We start from the raw sequence: 21,080 nt of genomic DNA, 5'->3' as shown, positions 1-21,080 counted from the left end.
AAAGGATAGCCATGAGGAGTTAGCCAGATGGAATGGTTGAATGAGGGAGGAGGTATCAGAGAGGGAAGTATCTTATATCAGGGAAAACAGAAACAGAATTATGGAAGTAAGAAAAATGCATGTGGATATGGAGAATGACAGACAGTTTGGTATTCGAGAAGCATGAAGGAGACAGTGGTGAGATGATGACGAGCGAGGCTGAGCTGGGATCAATGAGGGTATTATCTGCTTTGCTAGGGAGTTTGAACTTTACCCAATATATCAGTGGTTTTCACAACTTTGGTATCTACAGATGACATAATGGAGGTTAATGAAACTTGGAAAACACAGTTATAGGTAAATTTTTAAACAAAAGTAAAACTATATATATATTGTTTTTCTTGATGTATAGTTGACATACACTATTATATTAGTTTCAGGTATACAATATAGTAATTCAACATTTATGTTCATTACGAAATGATCACCTTGTTAAGACGAGTAACCATCTGTCATCATGCAAAGTTGTTACAATATTGTTGACTATATTCCCTATGCTGTACGTTACATCTTGTGACTTATTTATTTTTATGACCAGAAGTTTATACTTCTTAATCCCCTCCACCTATTTCACCCTGTCCCCCACTCCCCACCCCAAAGTAAAACTATATTTTAAAGTAAAAGTAATATTTGTTTCATATCAGAAAAAATGTCATTAATTGCAACTTTCATTGTTATTTGTATGTAGATTTAAGATGAATATTCTGAACAGAATCTTAAGTTCTAGATCTGTTCCATGTTTTCTCTTTTCCTTGTTTCCTCTAACTTAGTAAGTACTAACTCCTAATTATAAGTCAATGGGAATGATCTCTAGTAAGTGTTTGGTGACTATGAATTGTGGATGTTTGGATCTAATGTGGAACCAGAAATGATGAATAGATATTTTATTGGTAAATACTTTTAGCAAATTGTCAGAGTCTAAGTTGGCAAGCATACCCTACTCAAGCTAGAGAGTTAAATGTTTTAGGACATACTGCCAAATCAATTTTAATGTAGTCGTGTTGAATTCAGGAGTAAAAATTATTTTTTCATGTTTTGTTGCAGCATTGGATATGTTTTTAAATATACCTACCGATGGGATATGAATCCCTTTCTCTAAAAATAGAGAAAACTATTGTGTTTTGAATTCAGTTAATCTGGCAACAATTTGTGTCATTTGAATCACTATTCAGTCATCTTAAGAAACCTTTCTGATCCTCAGAATTAAGTATGGTGATATTTTGGCCTGATGTCATAGGTTTAGGCTTTTAAATAAATTGAATATATTGCTGAAATTTGGCAATTTGGGCATACCAGTTGAGATCATTGAAATGGTCTTTAATAGCATGATCAGTGTCAGGAAGAGATGTGTTTATTGCATCCATTGTTTTGAAAACCTGTGTGAGCCTCTTTCCCCTTGATAGTCAGCATACTTCAATATGTCAAGGCAGTCTTGTATTCACTTCTTGTTTCTTCACTCAATACATGAAAAATACAAGATGGTTGTATTCACTATTTTATTATTTCCTTCAGTACTGAATCAAGGTCGGGCAGCATTATGCTTGACTCTCGGCTATTCTCAAGGAAAAAATATCTGTATTGACATTTGAGTTTTATTTAATTCTCTTTTCAAAATGCCTGCCGGCTTTCCCCTCTGCATACATAGGTGTGTTCCACTAGTGTTGAATTCACTGCCTTGTTCCTGCATGTTGTGGTTTTCGGGGATGACTGGTACCAAACTTATCAAGTACTGTGTCCTCAAATTTATCCCACACATCCATCAAGAGCATGTCCCCTGCACGTCAGTGGTTTGTTCAAATGTTAAATGGAATGTCTGCTACTACTTCTGAGAGACAGGCATTGCTCTCCTACATGGTATGGCTCCTCCATGTTGACGTCATGCAACATCTAACAAATGTTCATTGATGTAGACATTTTGTCAATAGCTTTTCCTGATTTTTTGAGGGCATAATATTTATCATTAACTTTCTTAGTGGCTTGACAAGCCTCTCAGAAATAGTGTGAATTTGAAGTCTGCTTTTGGTCCTTCTCATCTTTGGTGACAAGAATTCTTGAAATTTTCAGTGCTAGTGTTTAATGCTGTATTGAAAATTTCACTTGTAGAGAAAAAACGTTTGCATTCACATAGGAAAATGAGTGTGAGCTTGAGGGACTCGGTTTAGCAGAAAAGCTTTATACTCAGCAGCTTTATCTAGTCTTTGGTAAAGTTTTCTGTTTGTTAGATTTCTGTTAGATTATAGGGCTCTTTTTATTTCAAGTTAGATGTTTTCCCTGGTATCTTACACATGTGTTCTTCAAGCATCTGAAGATGGACAGAGTAATCCAAAAACCATGCTTTTTTTCAAAAATTATTTAGCTCGACATTTTGAAAATTATAAATGAATGCTTTTACTTTCTTCGTGGGACATAGAAGATAGATAAATAGCCATAGGTGACAGGGAATTCAGTTTAGACAAAAAACCCTCTTCTCAACTCTCTAGGGTTTTATTCTTATAAATGGTAATGATAGTAGATCACTAATATAGAATTATAATAGAATTAATAGTTACATTTTGTTTGTAAAAAAGGGCAGATATTTTTCTAAGCACTTTACATATAGCATCTTATTTTATCATTACTACAATTCTTTGTAGGTACTATTTTTTTTCACCCATTTTGTGGATTTGGGAATGTTACGCATGGATGTTACGTAACCTTATACTTAAGTAACCGGAAGTCCGATTCCACAGCCCATTCTCTTTCATCTGTTTCATTCATATATGTGATCGTTTCACGAATGGAGGTTTCTGCTCTCCTATTGTGCTTGCTTTCAGTAATTTAGGAAATGTACGTGTCAACTTGTGGCCGAGTGGTTAGGTTCCTGTGCTCTGCTTGGGCCACCAAGGGTTTCACTGGTTTGGATCCTGGGCATGGACCTGGTACCGCTCATCAGGCCATGCCAAGGCAGCATCCCACATAGCACAACCAGAAGGATGTACAACTAGAGTATGCAACTATGTACTGAGGGGCTTTGGGGAGAAGAAGGAAAAGAAAAAGCAAGAAAATTGGCAAAAGATGTTAGCTCAGGGCCAATCTTTAAAAAAGAAAAAATATATATACCACATGTAGAAATACATAAAGGCTAGGAAATATTCTTCTAAAACTTGTTGTAGGTCACTGAAATAAACAGGCTAGTGTAAGTAAAGCAGTGCCCAAAGATTCTTGACCCTGGGCATCAGAGAACATGATTGACAGTAAAGTCTTGGAAAGCAGTACCGATGCAGGCTCTAATTAAAGAACTAATTCTTTAGGTCTCCATGTGAGTGAAAAAGATGTTCAATATGCGTTTAATGACACCATCTGTTCTACAGTGTAACCCAAAACAAAATCAATTGTTCATAAATTAAACTCAATTTTTACAGAACATCTAATTTTTAAGCTGGAATATCAAATAATCTAAGATACCGAAAGTTTATTCTTTCTGTGCTTTGAAAATAACATCCATTGACTTCAAGCATTTTTTTCTCCATCTTGATGAGGTTATTTTGATATTTAATGTTCAAAGCCCTTAGATTTCATAACAACTCCTTTAGGGTAAAATTGTTTAAAGTTAATATATTCATTGCTTTCTTACTCTCTGCTTAGCACTGAATAAGAAATAAGTGAAGTAGTAAATATGTTCCTTGCCCTGCAGAAACTTGCTCTCTAGTTGAGAAAATAAGAAAAATACTTGAAAGAGCAAAAAACAATAAAAGGCAGTTCGAAATGAGTGTCATTAAAGCAGCCTGATATTCATGCTAGATAAAATTTTTAAAGTACTTTTCAAATTTCCAACATTAAATATATACTTCCTTCTGTCAGAGATTTTCCACCTTTGTTTTTTTCTCAGGTCTACAATAACCTTTTCCTCTCCTGTCACTTGTTTTCTCCTAGTCATTTGACATTTTTGTTATTCAAATTGAAATCTTTACTTTGCTTTTTAAGCGTTAAAACATATGAAGCCTATTTCTAGAGGATACATATGGTCAGTAGTTTAAATTTCATTTTATAACTACATTCAGACACAGAATTTTAATGGTGGCTTTTCTCTTATTAAAAGTAACCTTCAATTAGCAAGAATTTGTAGCTCATTTATTATATTAGGAACTTGCTGACGGCAGAAGATAACAAAGATCCATTAATTTATATATTCATTCTTTGATTAATTTATCAACCCAAATATTTATTGAGCAGCGAATTATGTACCAAGCTTTTTAGTATGAGAAGACAGGAAATAATAAAGATAAATAAGTGAAATGTAAATGATATAAGATGACAGTAAATGCCAGAGAGGAAAAAGAAGCGGTAAACGTACATTGGATTTTAAATAAGATGATCGAGAAAACCTCCACTAAGAAGGTGACATTTGAATAAAACCCTGTAGAAGGAGAGGGAGGGAGACAAGTGGATATCTGAGAGAAGAACCTTCTAGGCAGAGAGAAGAGCAAGTGCAAAGGCCCCACCAGAGGCAAGAATGTGCCTGGCATATTTCAGTGGAGTGTGATGGGTGGAGTAGATGGAGATAGTGAGAGATGAGCCCAGACAGGGAGTGAGGTTGGGGGTGGGCTGGGTAGTAGAATGTGCAGGACCTGAAGCCCATCGTGCTGACTCTCACTCTTACTCTGACTTAGGTAGACAGTCACTGGTGGGCTCTTCAGGGTCCCTCTGAGAACTGTGTGAAAGAGGGGCAAAAGGAGGCAGGGGTTCATTTTGGTTTAGTTTGGAGACAGTTTCACTGATTGCAGCTCCAGGTGATGGTGGCCAACGTCAAAGAAATAACAGTGGTGGAAGTAGTGGTAAGGGATCAGCTTCTATGTGTACATTGCTGAGAGAACAGATAGCATCGATGATGAAGTGGATGAGGAATATGATGAAGGAAAGCCTTTGGATGACTCTAGGGATAACTAAAATATGCAGTTATTTTATTGAGATGGGGAAGACTACTAGAGGAACAGGATGTGGAAGAGAATTAGCTCAGTGTTGCAGATTTTGGTTGAGATGCCCGTTAGACAGCCAAATTAGGTGTTTGGTAGGTAATTGGATATATGAATCTGGAGTTCTGGGAGAGATCCAGCTGGAGATTAATGTTCAAATGTTTTTGCCTTCCCCATGCACGCTTTTCTCCTCACTGGATGAATACGGAGATAGAGAAATACTGGACGTGTGGGTGGAAGTTCCCCACTGTCCAAAATGGCAGCGAGGATTCCTTGCAGACCCCGTTTTTCTGAAGGCCCTTCATATCCACTCCCTTCACAATGAGAACACCTAGTCATCCTTTCAAAAGAGGTTGATTGTTACTACTATGGTGACATGACTTATTGTTCCTAGCATCAGAGTCTTGAAATTTCCTTTACCTCCTCGGTCCGATAGTGCTTTTATTCTTGCATTAAAATACAATTTACCTCTGTGTGGGCCTGCACCTTCACCACATTGTGAGCTGTGCAAGGAAAGGAGTCATGTCTTGTTTTTTTTTTTTTGTTATCCCAAGGAACTAGTCTAGCCCATTTGTATTTACTTGCTAAATATCTGTTAAAGTTAATTGTTCTAGGAGGAACTGATTTTGGAGTTTATTCTATGGTTTAAAAACTACCTATATATTGCAGACATATTAGCTGATTATTTTAATATGTATTTATTTAGCACTATTTCTTCAAGGCCCATTTTACGTGTACTATTTATGTAGTATATAGGACATAGTTTCTGATTTCAAATTTACATATTAATTAATATAGGAGACCTGAACACACAGACACACAAAATGAGTGGAAGATATTACGCATTAAATGCCTTAATAGAGGTGTAGATAAGTGGCTCTGAGAATTAAAGATCACTTACCACCTTGTCAGGCTTCCTGGGGCAAGCTGTCACTGGGAAGATATGTGTTTTTAACTGAACATTAAAGTGCTTCAATAGGGAGGTCTACGGGGAAGATACTCTAAGTAGAGAGAATGAAATGGACAATGGGACATATATTGGGCAGTTTACGTTAGCTTTGGTATCTGATGAGCAGCTTGCATGGAGTGCAGGGTGTTGGCAGCAGTATATGAGAGAAAGTGGTATTAGGAGACCCTTTATACACTGTGTACTGGGAGAGCCTGGGGGTCTAGGACAAGAGTTTTGGTTTTGGTTTTGGTTTTGGTTTTGTTTTTTGCTATATTTGGTTAGCCTAGGAAACCTCCAACAGTGTTTTGAATGGGCAAATCATGGAATTGCAACTGCACTTTGGAAGGCCTGCATGAAGAATACATTGGAAAGTATTGGTAGTAGCAAGAGTTTCTAATAGTTCAGGCGAGAGAAGAGTAGGCCCTGGATTAAGAGGTTCAGAGAGCTGCCATAGATTTTATGAAATGATGTAAACAGATTTGGTAACTGATGAGGGGCTGTGTGGGGAACAGTGGAGCCAATGATATCACCAAGGTTTTAGTCTAAGGCCTAAAGCCTTTAATAGAAATAGGGAGGCTAGAAGGAGGCACTCATGAAAGGAAGGTGATGAGGTTTGTTTTAAGAGTATTGTGTCTGAGCAACAATAATCTTCTCCAGGGAGTTTGAGTTTATGAGCCAAAATTCAAGGGATGATTTGGAACTGCTCATACGTATTTGGATATAGAAAGAATGTGATTATGAAAGGAGCATATACACAGAACAAACATGAAATAATTTCTCAGTGCCTTTACACTTTTGACACTTTCTCTTTCATTTACTGTTCTTCTGTGAATATCTAGAGATTAGGAATTTCTACATAATACTTCAAAATTTACCCTTCCTTGATGTTATTTGTGGAAACAAAGGAAAGCATTCTCCTAGGTTGTCATTTCTAGGTGTTATCACCATTTTATCCTCTCCTATGGAGTCATCTGAAAATATTAGTAATAGAAACTATCTTTATCGAATATCTTACATAAAGAATTTAATGATAAATAGGTTACATTTTCATTTATATGGTTTAAGGGGGTTTCATTTCCTTTCAAGGCCAATATAAAACACACTGGCACATTGGTCTAACCCTGTGGACTGGCTCAAGGCAGTCCATGCTCTAGACTTCATTGTTAAATAGCTTTTTGAAGGTAGGAAAATGAATTCTTCAGAATGAATGCCAAGATGAATCACCTTTCACTTATTTCTGCCTTATGTATCATCATATATAGGACTTATACAGATCAGGGACACACTCAGAATAATGAAAGATATTTCACAAGGAACAAAAGTAAAATAATATTCATAAAACCATAATAGAACATTAAAAGAGAAAAGTAAGATTTTGAAGTTGGCAAATATTAGCTTCCCTAGGATTTGTTGATTGTATAGATGTTTATTAATTTTTTTCTGAACAACTTCAGGCTTTAAAGTTGTGGACAAAAAATATACAGCAGTGCTTTAAAAATTTTTAAGGTGGGAATATTTATAAAGCAGATTTGGTTATGAATTTTATAGTCACTAGGTTATTCGCTAACTTTAAAACGATATTTCTTTTTCTAGTAATTAAAAAAAAGATGTCCTCATTCTTTTATCTTAAAAGAAATCGTAAATCTTCAGTTTTAAAATAAGCTTGAGTTTTCCAGGTAGAGTTAAGGAGTTCCTTATTCTTATCTCTGTCAATTTCCTAATTTACTAATGAGCTGAAACAATTAATCCTTGCAAGTTTCCTGCATTAATTATAGACTTGGGCAGGTTTCCTTGTGGTTTTGTAATTCTTTCTGTCACATTTCCACTGTGTTTACTATCTCAGCTTGATGCTTGTTGACATGCTGATTCATGTTTTGGTACACTAGATAGATTTTATTCATCTAGAGGAATGAGTATAAAGAGGTCACAACTATAATCACACTGGCATTTCTAGTGTGTGGAGGCCATATATCTCCTTTTAATTTAATCTCTGAAAAATGTACAGGGATTTCTGCAGCTAAGCTGTACAAATCGATAAAATTTATAATCAAGGCTGTCTAATCTCTAAACCTAATATAAAACTTCACAACTATTGATTACATGTGAAGGATCTGCAAGCTGTGAATCATGCATGAAAGCATAGAATAAATGGTGGCTTCAGAAGAGGAAATGGACAAATCATCAGCAGCCCCGTGCTCCTTACCTGTCTTTCTGTGCTCCCGAAGCAAGCCTAGTACCAGACACTTACATTTATAAAGTCAAATGATGTGTTAAAGTGTGTCAATAGCCATTATCACTTTTGAAATTCATATACTATTGCTTTTTTCTATGATAATTTAGAATAATTTTCTTTTTTCTTCAGAAATGTGAACTAAAGCAAATTAATCTATTTAATAAGTGTGCAGAAGGAATGAAAGAAGGACCTAAATCGATGTCTTAAAATCCTAATCTGGGGCTGGCCTGGTGGCGCAGTGATTAAGTTGGCATGTTCTGCTTCTCAGCAGCTCTGGGTTCGCCGGTTCAGATCCTAGGTGCAGACATGGCACTGCTTGGCAAAAGCCATGCTGTGGTAGGCATCCCATGTATAAAGCAGAGGAAGATGGGCATGGATGTTAGCTCACGGCCAGTCTTCCTCAGCAAAAAACAAGGAGGATCGGCAGTAGTTAGCTCAGGGCTAATCTTCCTCACAAAAAAAAAATCCTAATCTTTGTAAGGAGCAAAATGAGCCAGATATACTTGGATATCACTGTAATGCAATTGTTGTAGGTTTTTTGGCGGGTGACGTGGGGGACTTCATGTCATAAGATAACTTCACGTAAAATGGGCCCTCTTAACATTTCATTAACTGAGTTTATAACAATTTTCCTAGTTTAAATTGACTGATTCATTCAAGGACAGGTATAAGATGTTGACAAAGGAGTTATATAATTGGGGAAAACGTACTATTTCTGCATCTAAGCAGTGTTAGAGGGGTTTGAATAAAAAATGTATATGTAAGTGTTATTTTTTCTGTCAGACATCCACTTGAAAGTAAAAAAAATTTAGACTCTTGCAGATTCACTTTTATATATACCTGCAAAGTCATATTGATATAAAAAATTGAAGTATTTTAATAAGTGTTATGTTGCAATGATGGAATAGTGTACTAGAAAACTACTATCTCAATTATTATAGCTTAGAATAAAGTATTGACATGTCTTATCACTCATAGAATTATTAGTCCAACATTTAATAGATTAGTATCAGTGGGAGCATAATGAGGAAATGAACCTACCTTGAAAGAGCATTTGGAAACAAAGACAAAAACAAATTCATTTAAAGTCATTCTTTTAAAGCGTCAATCATTCTACCAAAGTATCTGGCATATGTCAAGCACTTAATAAATGTTTCCTATTATTACAAAAATAGTACTAAGCAAGCATGTAGTGGCTCAGTACAACTCATTAATGGAGAAAGAAAATTTGTATAGTACTGTTCTATGGAGAGATCACAGACACAGTCTTCACACAAATATTAAGGTAATTTACCAAATGAGGAGAGTAGGAATATAAACTATTTCAAAATGCTGAGCAACAGCTATCCACACAATCTCGTCAGTGGCATAAAGCAGGCATGTATTGCTCCCACTTCTGGAATGGTTGGCTAGCAGCCTCTGATGATCTTGGCTGTCTCACAGATCTACCGCTGTTGGATGATCTAGACTGAGCTATGCTGGTACAACGAGGACAGCTCAGCTGTGCTCCACATGTATCCTTTATTCTGGAAGTGATGGTGAGGTGTAAGAGCAAGCAGGAGCTCACAGGACTTTTTGAGATATAGCCTGAACTGTCACACCATCACTTTTAGCTCATTCTGTTGACCAAAGAAAGTCACAAGGCAAGCCCAAAATCAAAGGATGGGGAAATAGACCCCACTTCTTTGGTGTGAGGAATTGCAGAGTCACATGGCAGAGTGAATACGAGGAGAGGTGAAGAGTTGGAGCCATCACTGTAACCGCTACACAGAATTAAGTTCTTAGGTTCTGTTTTCATTAGCTCTTGAACTTAAAACATATTAAAATTATTTGCTGTATTTTTCAGAAAATAAAATTTCCAAGCATGTACAATGATAAACACTGTGCTTGGCATACAAAATATTTACCTCATTTTTTAGGACAATCTAAGCGGTGTATCATTATCTTCTTTTTAGGGATGAAGATGGCACTGAAAATCACCTCTAAAATTTGTCATTGTTATATACAGCTCCTCTAAAGTCACCTTGTTTTTAATCTGTATATTATGAAGCATTGTTTTGCGTATTACTTTTTTTCAGGGTTATATACAAGTCACTCTTCCTTTTTGTGTTCAATTAATGCTGTTGCTAAAAATTTTTATGAAAAATAAAACTTGTTTTTACAATTGGAGTAGATTATTCTTTTTTGTTCTATAAATTACGAAAATTTTGTTTCTGTTTTCCATTTTGTTTTATCCAAGTTCAGGCAGTTATGTATAGAGAATGTTTTATTTTTTTAAATTTTATTTAAGTTATAACACATAAGTGGAATATGCAATATCAGAGATGAGTTGAAGTGGATTCATGAATTGTAATTACATGTTTCTTCCAACACAGTCTAATATTATTACATAAAAATTTAAGTGAAAAACTTTAGAGTCCCCAAATTTTCAACTGCCCATATTTTGAAAATTGGGTTTCGTGATAAGACATTAGGATAGTAGGATTTATCTATTGGAGAAAAAATTATCTTTGTCTTTTTTCCCTGGCACTATGGTATTATTGTTCAAAAATCAAATGATTTCCTTAGCGTTATTGTAGAGAGGATGCAGTTTAGTTTATCAGAATTAGCTGATGAACTTCGGTCAGACTCTTGAGAACAGCGAAGATGACATGTTTTGGTTTAATTTGATGATGTGCTTAGTATTGTTCTGATGGTACTGGGTAAATATTACTGTGACTCTGCATAGCACTGAGTGAGCCATGCACTCCCTGTCATTCTCTGTCCCCTGAGTCCAGGCATGTCATTTCAATAACACAGCCAGAAAGCCAAAAGAGCTGACAGTTGGTTTGTGATTATTCCTGGACCCGAGGCTCCCTCATGTTACAGTATTAATCAAGTCATCTCACCAACTTATCATTAACTCAATTTGACCCATGGGAGCAGAGATGAAATCTTTTTGGCAAGACTAATGATGCTACAAGATTGAAAAGATGTGCAATGTAAAACCTTGATTATCTTCCATCCTCACCACGAGGAAAAGAATAAAAATACAAAGCATCAATAGGGAAAAGTGAGGACAGTGTCTTCCAAAGACCTTAAGTGTTTTCCTCCCCCAAGGTATGCCAATGTGTTTTTCCTTTTCCCTTTTTAAAATTCTCCTTTGTTCAGAAATTTTGTCTCAATTATTTTTTATTTTTCACTAACAAATATTTTCCTCTAGCAGTCAGGAGATTCACTCTTCTGTATTTGTTTTGATAAATGGAATGGAAATTGTGCTTTGCAGTCAGCTTCTAAGATTTCTGATGAAAAGGCAGCCAGGAGCACCAAGCTCCCTGTCATGCTTCAGTGTTCTTAATTTGTGTACATCTTTGACAAGATCTTGCTTTTTTTCTTGGCATGAGCTTTGGGACTTCTTCTATTTTTCTCTGACTGACAGCTGGATAATAAGTTTTATCATTAAAAACTGATTCTAGGGAAATATGATCCCTGCCCTTGGTTCTCTTGTAGCTAGCTGCTAAAGCTTTTGTTTTCACAACTCTTTCAGAATTAACTAGAGATTAGCACTACAAAAGGACATGGATATTGACCTGTCATGTCACGTGTTGTTTAGCAAGTACCAAAAAATTGAATTCCCTTTTATCTGTTATCTAGAACCACTTATTAAATCATCTTTCTATTGAGAGGTGACTCTAAGTCAACAGGTTCTGTCTGTTTATGTTGCCTTTATTTTTCTTAACCTTCAGAGAATTATTAAATATTTCTTCATTTTATCCTATCAAGTTGGGTAAAATATTTGACACAAAAATTATTATGGGCAGAAACCCCATGCTGGATCTGTTTAGAATTTTATTGTGGGCGGTGATGTGTTACTTCCTTATTTACCTGCTAATTGTATAATACTGGTTGTAAATTTGATAGGTAAATTTTCTGCCATATCTTTTTATTTCTTCTTGATTTCATGTGTCCTTGATCCCTGTAACAGTTAGGAAATAGGTGAACAATATAAAGAAAAATGGAGTGGCAAAAGTTAGTAAACCTGGCTAATCAACATTTTGCAGAAAGGATAATGAAAACCAGCTAATACTGACATGTCTTATTGCATATATATTTATACTTTTTAAAAAATCTAATAGTTAAGTGTTTTCCTAGGATTTATTGGAAATGAATGAAGGCATGGAAGAGAGAATGGGAAAGGACTAGATTTTGCCTGTCAGTTCTTTCACCGGCTTCTTAGTGTTCTTTCTGCGCCACTCCCACCACCACCACCACTGTGTTCTCCAAGTATATCACACGTGGCCTTGAGCCTTTCTAATTCCTCTGCTGGTGTCCTCAGTCCTTTCACCCAGTCTGAACCCCTCAATTGATGATTTAGGGGAAGCAGTTAGATTAAGTTCTGTACTGAACACACAGATTTCAAAAAGTAAAATGATCTAGGGGCTGGCCAAGTGGCGCAGCAGTTAAGTTCACACATTCTGCTTTGGCAGCCCGGGGTTCGCTGGTTCAGATCCCGGGTGTGGACCTATGCACTGCTTGGCAAGCCATGCTGTGGCAGGTGTCTCACATATAAAGTAGAGGAAGATGGGCACGGGTGTTAGCTCAGGGCCAGTCATCCTCAGCAAAAAGAGAAGGATTGGTGGCAGATGTTAGTTCAGGGCTAATCATCCTCGAAAAAAAGAAAAAAGTAGCATGATCTAGGAAGTTTGACTTCATGCTTTTTCTTTTACTGTCTTTACTGAGCTGTTCTTGACTCACCAATTTCCAACCTAAAGTTACCTCTATTCTCTATTGAACTCACACTCCTTCTTGGCCCCTTATTCTCCTCTAACACGTTGCAATCTTTGGATTTCTCCACCTCCAGTGTCTGCACATTTGACACAACCTCTAAATGAATTTTCCTGAAGAAATTAGCTGATTATGTTAATTTCCTACTCAGTGACTTTCTGTAGCACATTAGATCAAGTTCGATATCTTACCATGACGTCCAAGGTTTTCCCAATCTTTTCCCAACCAATTTTTCCTACATAATCTTCTACTAGATAACTTGCATAGCAAACACATGGATTACATGTTTTTTCCAATTGTGTTCTGCCTATTTATTCACCTTATTTCCTCTGCTTTTGTATCATTTACCCGAACTATGTCTCTAGATCTTGTTGCCTTGTCCATTGAAGCCTAATGCAGATGTCTCTTCCATTTGACAGGTGAAAGTTATTTCTCCCTCTTTTATTCCTATAGTATATTGTTCCATTCATATACCATTTATATCATACTGTTTTAATTACTTTTCTTTTTTTCTTAGCTTATCTTTGCTAAGTAAATGTTAAGCCCCTTGAGGTCTATTATTTTTTTTTTTAAGATTTTTTTTTTTCCTTTTTCTCCCCAAAGCCCCCCAGTACATAGTTGTATATTCTTTGTTGTGGGTCCTTCTAGTTGTGGCATGTGGAACGCTGCCTCAGTGTGGTTTGATGAGCAGTGCCATGTCCGAGCCCAGGATTTGAACCAAAGAAACACTGGGCCGCCTGCAGTGGAGCGCGTGAACTTAACTGCTCGGCCACGGGGCCAGCCCCAATGTCTATTATTGTTTTATTCATTTTTGCATTCTCCACAGTGTCTGGTGTTGCATACTTTATGTAATAGGCAATCTATTTTTGTTTTGTAATAGATGGATGACTTGTTCAGAATATTTCAGTGTCATCCTTTGCTGCATGAAGGTCCCTCCCTTGCTGTATTCCTTCCCAAGTTTCTGCCACAAGTTTGCCCCACAACTTTTTTCAATTTCTTGTTTCTTTCCCAAATTTCCTTTTGCTAGAAAGGCAAAAACAAGAGAAAAAGAGAGAAAACTGTTTTATAAAATCACATGTATGGAATACCTAATAAAAATTTGCAAATAGAAAGTAAAAAATTGGGAAGAAGAAAGAACATTTAGTAAATTTGAAAACATTTGACAGACAGTGCATTGATGAATGTGACCTCCATTGTTTTATCATCATTATGGTTATTTATGTTGTTTGTTGTAAATATTATTTACTGTGATTCGTTTATGTGCTATTCACCCTACTAGGTCATGTCTTTACCTTATTTAATCCTTAAAACAGCACTTATGCCCAGCTTGTATATAACATAGTGACTTTTGAGCAATATCATTCTGTTTCCAGTTATTCTAGGGCAATTTAAGTAATTATTCCATTTAGAAAATTAAAATTTTTATTTATGTATTGATATCTTAGAAATTCAATGCAATTATTGGTAAGGGGCAAGAATAATGGATCAGGGTGATGAATTTAGGTAATTTTATTGTTGACTTCTTTGATAGAATTTTCTCTGAATGAATTTCATAGTAGTAGAACAATCTCAAGGCTCTGCTGTTTATACTCTAATATAAGGATCCACGTGTATGTAGTTGTCAGCCCTAATGGAATTCAGAGGAGTTGCGTACCAGAGTGCCTATCATATGTGTGTATGTATATGTGTGTATATATATGTATATGTATATAAATGTACATGCTTGAATACATATATGTATGCATTACATATATATATATATCTATATCTATATCTATATATATAGATATATATATATATAGCTGAGAAGGTCTCACCTCAGTAAAAACTGGAAAAAAATATAAGGCACATGCCAATTAAGAGAAAGTGTAATTAGACAGTGACTGCCTCTAAGTTATTGGAAATGTCATATAGCTCGAAATAACAGCTTTGACTTTGGATGTGTCTGTGTGTTATCTGTGTGTGTTTACTTTGCTGTGTGTTTGTGTTTCTGAATATTGCCCTAGGTGACACTCAGATTATGTTTTAAGGCACTCTTTTAGTAATAACAGTGCCGTTCACAGCATTTATTCAGGCCATTGTGAAAAATATAGATATTAAATACCATATTGACCTTGTGGAAAGATTCTTTGCCTCTTAGAAGACTATTTCTTTTCACAACTCTTTGTGTTTTTTGTACCAGTTAATAGAGTATTGTTACTGAAGTTATGATGGTGGTTTATACACATATGTATACCATGTGTAAACCTGCCCTTTCGTCATTTTAAATGAAAGTTTTTAAATATAGTTTATGTGAGTGTCATAGTAAGCAGCATTTAAATACACCAAAAGAAAATTCTCAGAGTGAACCCCGTGTAGTTTTGTACATAATACACAGTAAATATGTCTTTTACCAACTCTTAGAAATGTAAATATTGAGGATGTGAAACTACTACTCTGTCTTCTGTCACGGCCTGTGAGCTATCTAGGTGTGCTTTGATTTCCATTTATTTATTTATTTAATGTGGGAATGAAAGAGTAGGGGCTAATGAGTTGCTTCTGCTTTTGGCACTGGGTCCCCCAGTATGGACATATCTGCGCCTCTTCTTGCTCTTCCAAGGCTGGAGAAGCATCAAGTTTGTGCAAACTATGCCTTCGCTCCAGGGCTGTTCAGGACTTCAAGTAGTTCCAATAACTACTCAGCTAGCTGCTGCCGCGGAGCAGAGAGATTAAGTAGCGCATCCATTCCTGTTTTCAGTGTTACATAGAGAGGTCGTGTGAAGGAGGCCAGAAGTCAAAAGAAATTGGATATAATGAGATTAGTTAGGAGAAGAAAATTTCTATTTATTTCTATAATTATTTTAGTTTATAAATTGCGAAATAAATTATTTAATTATTTTATGATTCACTTAGGAGAAAATGTAGAAATATAATCAGCGATATAACAGGCAGATTGAAGAGGCTTTTCTTAAGGTTCTTAGAACATAAAGTGTTAAATAGCTTCTTTTTCTTTCTTTGCCACTTTTCATTTCCCCTTTGTAACATTCATATATCCACTTTCTTTTTTTTGAACAAGCCTCTAACTTTGCTGTTTAGAAATATAGTCTGTCTATGATTATTCCACCTTAAAGTCATGTGTGAACTTTAAATCATTACTATGAATATCCACTGTTTTTTTGTTCGGTGTTGTTTTGTCAATAGTCTCTACTTATTTCCTAGGTTACTTAGGTAAATTTTTCCTCCACTCCCTTAAATGAAGTTATGTCATACATCTGTAACACAGATTCTTTTTTTTAATTTTTAAAAAAATTTTAATAAATGTATACCCCCTTCACCCATTTCTCCCACCATCCAAAACCCACCTCGGGCAACTACCTATCTGTTCTCTGTATCCATACGCTTCTTTGTTTGTTTCTTTGTTTTAAATTCCATATATAAGAGAGATCATACAGTGTTTTTCTTCCTCTCTGACTTATTTCACTTAGCATAATGCCCTTGAGCTCCATCCATGTTGTCACAAATGGCAAGGTTTCCTACTTTTTTATGGCTGAATAATATTCTATTATGTGTGTGTATATATATGTATTATATTGTGTATATATATCGTGTATATATACATCTATATACCACATTTTCTTTATCCATTCATCTGTTGACTGATACTGAGGTTGTTTCCATATCTTGGCTATTGTAAATAATACTGCAATAAACATAGGGATGCATATACCTTTTCAAGTTAGTGTTTTCATTTTCTTCAGATAAATACTCAAAAGTAGAGTTGCTGGATCATATGGTATTTCTGTTTTTAATTTTTTGAGGAACCTCCATACAGTTTTCCATTTCCACCAACAGTGCACAAGGGTTCCTTCTTCTCCACCTCCTCGCCAACATTTACTTCTCATCTTTCATTTCTTGTCTTTTTTATAATAGCCGTTCTACCGTGTGTAAGGTGATGTTCATTGTGGTTTTGATTTGCATTTCCCTGGTGTTTAGTGATGTACATCTTTTCATGTACCTGTTGGCCATCTGTATATCTTTGGGGAAATGTCTGTTCAGATCTTCTGCCCATTTTTTAATCGGATTGCTTATTTTGCTGTTGAGTTGTATGAGTTCTTTATAATTTGCATATGATTATGATTGTTTTCCATTTAGTAGGTTGCCTTTTCATTTTGTTGATGGTTTCCTTTGCTGTGCAGAAGCTTTTCAGTATGATGTAGTTCCTAGTTATTTATTTTTGCATTTACTTTTGGTGTCAGATACAAAAAATCATACAAAGACCTATTCAAAGAGTTTACCACCTGTATTTTCTTTTAGGAATTTTATGGTTTCAGATCTTATGTTCATCTCTAATCCATTTTGAGTTAATTTTTGTGTATGGTATAAGATAGTGGTTGAGTTTCATTCTTTTGCATGTGGCTGCCTGGTTCTCCCAACACCATTTGTTGCAGAGACTGTCCTTTCCCAATTGTAAATTTTTGACTCCTTTGTTGTAAATTAATTGGTGATATATTTGTGGGTTTATCTCTGGAATCTCTATTGTGTTCCATTGATCTGTGTGCTTATTTCTATGCCAATACCATGCTGTTTGAATTGCTGTAGCTTTGCAAGGTAGTTTGAAGAGGCAGTGTGATGCTTCCAGCTTTGTTCTTCTTTCTCAGGATTGCTTTAGCTATTCAAGGTTTTTGTGGTTCCATACAAATTTTAGGATTATTTGTGCTATTTCTTCAAAAATGCCATTGGAATTTTGGTAGGGATTGCATTGAGTCTGTAGACTGCTTTGAGTAGTATGGACATTTTCACTGTGTTGATTCTTCCAATCCGTGAGCACAGAATATCTTTCCATTTATTTGTGTCTTGTTCAGTTTCTTTTGTGCTTCCTTTCTTATGCTTTTAAAATTGTATTAGAATGCAAGTGAAAATTTTTCAATTGAAAAGTGAAAACTGAATAATAGGATAAAATCAAAAGATGGATGAAAGCGATCACTTGGAAATGGAGAAATTTATAAGGGGGGAAAATGCCAGATTCAAAATGAGGGGCGTATGAAAATAAGAAAATAAGAATATAAATGCTAGACCTAAAAAAACTAAACCAGAGGAGTAAATATTTATTGATATTTTCTCTCATTGCTGTATGGGAGATTTTTCTTTCATATATTCCGAGTATTTTCTGGGGAAATCTTACTTTTTCATTCTAGATAATTTTAGAAAAAGTATGGCCTAACCTGAAAATGGCCACTAACTTGTATGTGCTTGCTGTCTAGCAGGCAGCAAAATGATGGTTTATCTGGGAATTTTAGGATGATCCTACCTAACCAACCACCTAGTCAGCTGGTGGACGATGGTGCTGAAGACTGTGCTTTCAGTCTAAGTAGGCTGAAGTGAAAGTGTCATCACCTCACTCTTGTGCCTGGTGGGGAAAATGTTAGCACAGAGCTGGACGTGTAAAGAGATTTCTTAAATGATTAGAAAACCACGTCTGTCTTCCAGCTGACTTTATCAGCTGACTACAGTGCTTCAGATAAGACACATGAAACAAAAGTGGTAAAATAGCGAGACTGGATACTGTGAACAATCAGAAGACTAGCAGACAGCATTTAAAACCTAAGCGTTGGATTCTACCAAAGATTAATTTGCATGTATATATATATGTAGTTTTGAATTTTTAAATTAAATAGCCACCAGCGTGTATTTCAGATCTCACCTTAAATACATTGAACTAGAATCCCAATTTGGGCTTGCCATCTGTGTACCATGCTGATTATTTTTACAGAACTGAGATTTTAATCTCAAAAATGAAAATTTATAAAAACATCCAAACTAGACTTTTGGTGTTAATTATTTTCTTCTTTTTTCCTGACTGATTTTCCTTTAGCAAGAGCATTGTCTGTCCTTAGTGAGTTAAGGGAGGCACTAACAAGGTCTTGACCTTGGCCTTGACATTAATCTACTGGTCAAGTCAGTGTATTAAAGTTTTGCTGTGTGTTGGTTTGTTTACTGTGTAAACTGTGCCATGGCTGTGACTTTCATAGAGTAATTATTTTGATTAAGTTAGATTATTAAAGTTAGTCTTGCATGAGGAAGGAATACACTTGGGAAGCAGTGACGGATGGACTCCAGTCTTTGGAGTGTTTAGTTCTACCAGCATTTTCCAGTTGAATGGAAATTTACCTCCCAGTTTGGTTTGGGTGACAGTGAATGGATTGTCAGACTTGAGTGTTTCCTAGAAAGAGATCAAGAAGGATAGATGACAATGTGAATATCCACGTGTGTTCTAGTAATTTTTCTCAGGTTTTCTTTTTTGCTTTGATGAACAGCATCATTACTGAAATAATAAATGTTCATTAATATCAGCATCATTTTTCATAAATGGTAGTTTGGTGTTACAATTAGACTAATTAGTACACAGCATAGCTTGGTGACGTGACAAATCATAGAGCAGAACGTGTTGACTCTTATCAACTATGATATATTAGTTAATTCACTTGCTCAATAATGATAAAAGAAAAGAAAAGTGGAGAATTGGACCATAACAACAGCAACAACTGTAAAGGCATCGTGGCCACATTTTCAGGTTTTTATTTTTCTGCCATGTTCCTGAATACTATGGACGGTGGACATTTTACTTTCCTTTTCTTTTTCTATTGGTAAATCACGGCCCCTGACCGAAACCTTCAAGAATAAGATCATGAGTATATCAAGAAAATGAGGATAAAAGATGGTTTCTGGGGGGCCGGCCCAGTGGCACAGCAGTTAAGTTCGCGTGTTCTGCTTTGGCGGCCCGGGGTTTGCCAGTTCGGATCCCGAGTGCGGACATGGCACAGCTTATCAGGCCATCCTCTGGCAGGCATCCCACATATAAAGTAGAGGAAGATGAGTACAGATATTAGCTCAGGGCAACCCCCCTCAGGAAAAAGAGGAGGATTGGTGGCAGATGTTAGCTCAGGGGTAATCTTCCTCAAAAAAAAAAAAGAAAAGAAAAAGATGACTTCCAGATTTTCCTAGGTTTACACATGCTATGTCATGCTCAGTGTTTTATTTTTCCAAGATTGTTTATTGTAAAATTGACAGCAATCTATGTCTTTGATTTATTTTTCAGAACCTATGCGAACCCCAAAGACTTTAAAGATTGCTGAGATACAGGCAAGGCGCATTGCTGTGGACTGGGAATCCTTGGGTTACAACATTACTCGTTGCCACACTTTTAATGTCACTATCTGCTACCATTACTTCCGTGGTCACAATGAGAGCAAGGCAGACTGTCTGGACATGGACCCGAAGGCCCCTCACCATGTTGTGAACCATCTGCCGCCTTATACAAATGTCAGCCTCAAGATGATCCTGACCAACCCAGAAGGCAGGAAGGAGAGTGAAGAGACAATTATTCAAACTGATGAAGACGGTATGCTCGTACTTCGTTATTTTAAAAAGTGGGAATTATATAACAAGAATTATGTAATTGCTTACAGTTTTTCCTAGAGTACCCAACCTTGAAGTGGATTCTGAAATCTGCTAAATAACTCTTGACATGGTTAACGTTGGAAGGAGTCGCCTTTAACAGAAAAGCTTAATATTCCTCAAAGTAGCATCAAACACTAGAGGAAATGTACCCTCTACTCTTTTCTGTTTTTATACATTAGGGGAGTGTCAACTACACTGAAAGTTTAATAAAGTTTTCCTTATCAAATGTTCAAAATAATTTTTGCTATTCATGACACTATATCGATTACCTATTGGTGAAATGCACTTACTTAAAATTTAGTTTTTTGCATTTTACAGACCAATAGAGGGTACTTTCATTTTCCTTAACATTTGAAAATAGCATTGTTTACCTATTCCATTCATTTTTAGACGGTTTTATGTGAATCTAAATATAAAAGAAGGCCAAAGTTTATATCTTTAAGTCTAAATAAAGGCCCTTATCACATACCGGCTAGCTATCATCTTTTATCCCTCTTATTACCACTCAAGTAATTGAACTGTATTTTGTCCAATTTCTATGTGTGTGACTTCTGAATTATTAAATAATAGGAGCAAACATTTATATTAATATTATAACATGCACACCACCTGCTATAGCACTATAGTGTGTCATTAAAGCAAACATGAATACATTTTCTCATTTAACAAAAATGTACCCTATACAAAAAAGTGTACAAATGGTGAT

General features: G+C 35.8%; 1 protein-coding gene across 13 annotated transcripts in view; it reads left to right on the top strand.

The window, feature by feature from the left end:
• PTPRK (protein tyrosine phosphatase receptor type K) overlaps positions 1–21,080 on the top strand; it is a 503,656-nt gene that overhangs the window by 377,118 nt on the left and 105,458 nt on the right. For all 13 annotated transcript variants that reach the window (XM_008524381.2, XM_008524380.2, XM_008524376.2 and 10 more), the window contains exon 8: positions 20,013–20,315. In XM_008524381.2, the coding sequence (XP_008522603.1) occupies positions 20,013–20,315 (303 nt within the window). The remainder of the gene's footprint in view (positions 1–20,012; positions 20,316–21,080) is intronic.

The sequence above is a fragment of the Equus przewalskii genome, chromosome 9 (genome assembly GCF_037783145.1).
Source record: "Equus przewalskii isolate Varuska chromosome 9, EquPr2, whole genome shotgun sequence".
NCBI classification, from domain to species: domain Eukaryota; kingdom Metazoa; phylum Chordata; class Mammalia; order Perissodactyla; family Equidae; genus Equus; species Equus przewalskii.
Note: the sequence above shows the minus strand (reverse complement) of the source record. Positions and strands in the feature narration are given on the sequence as shown.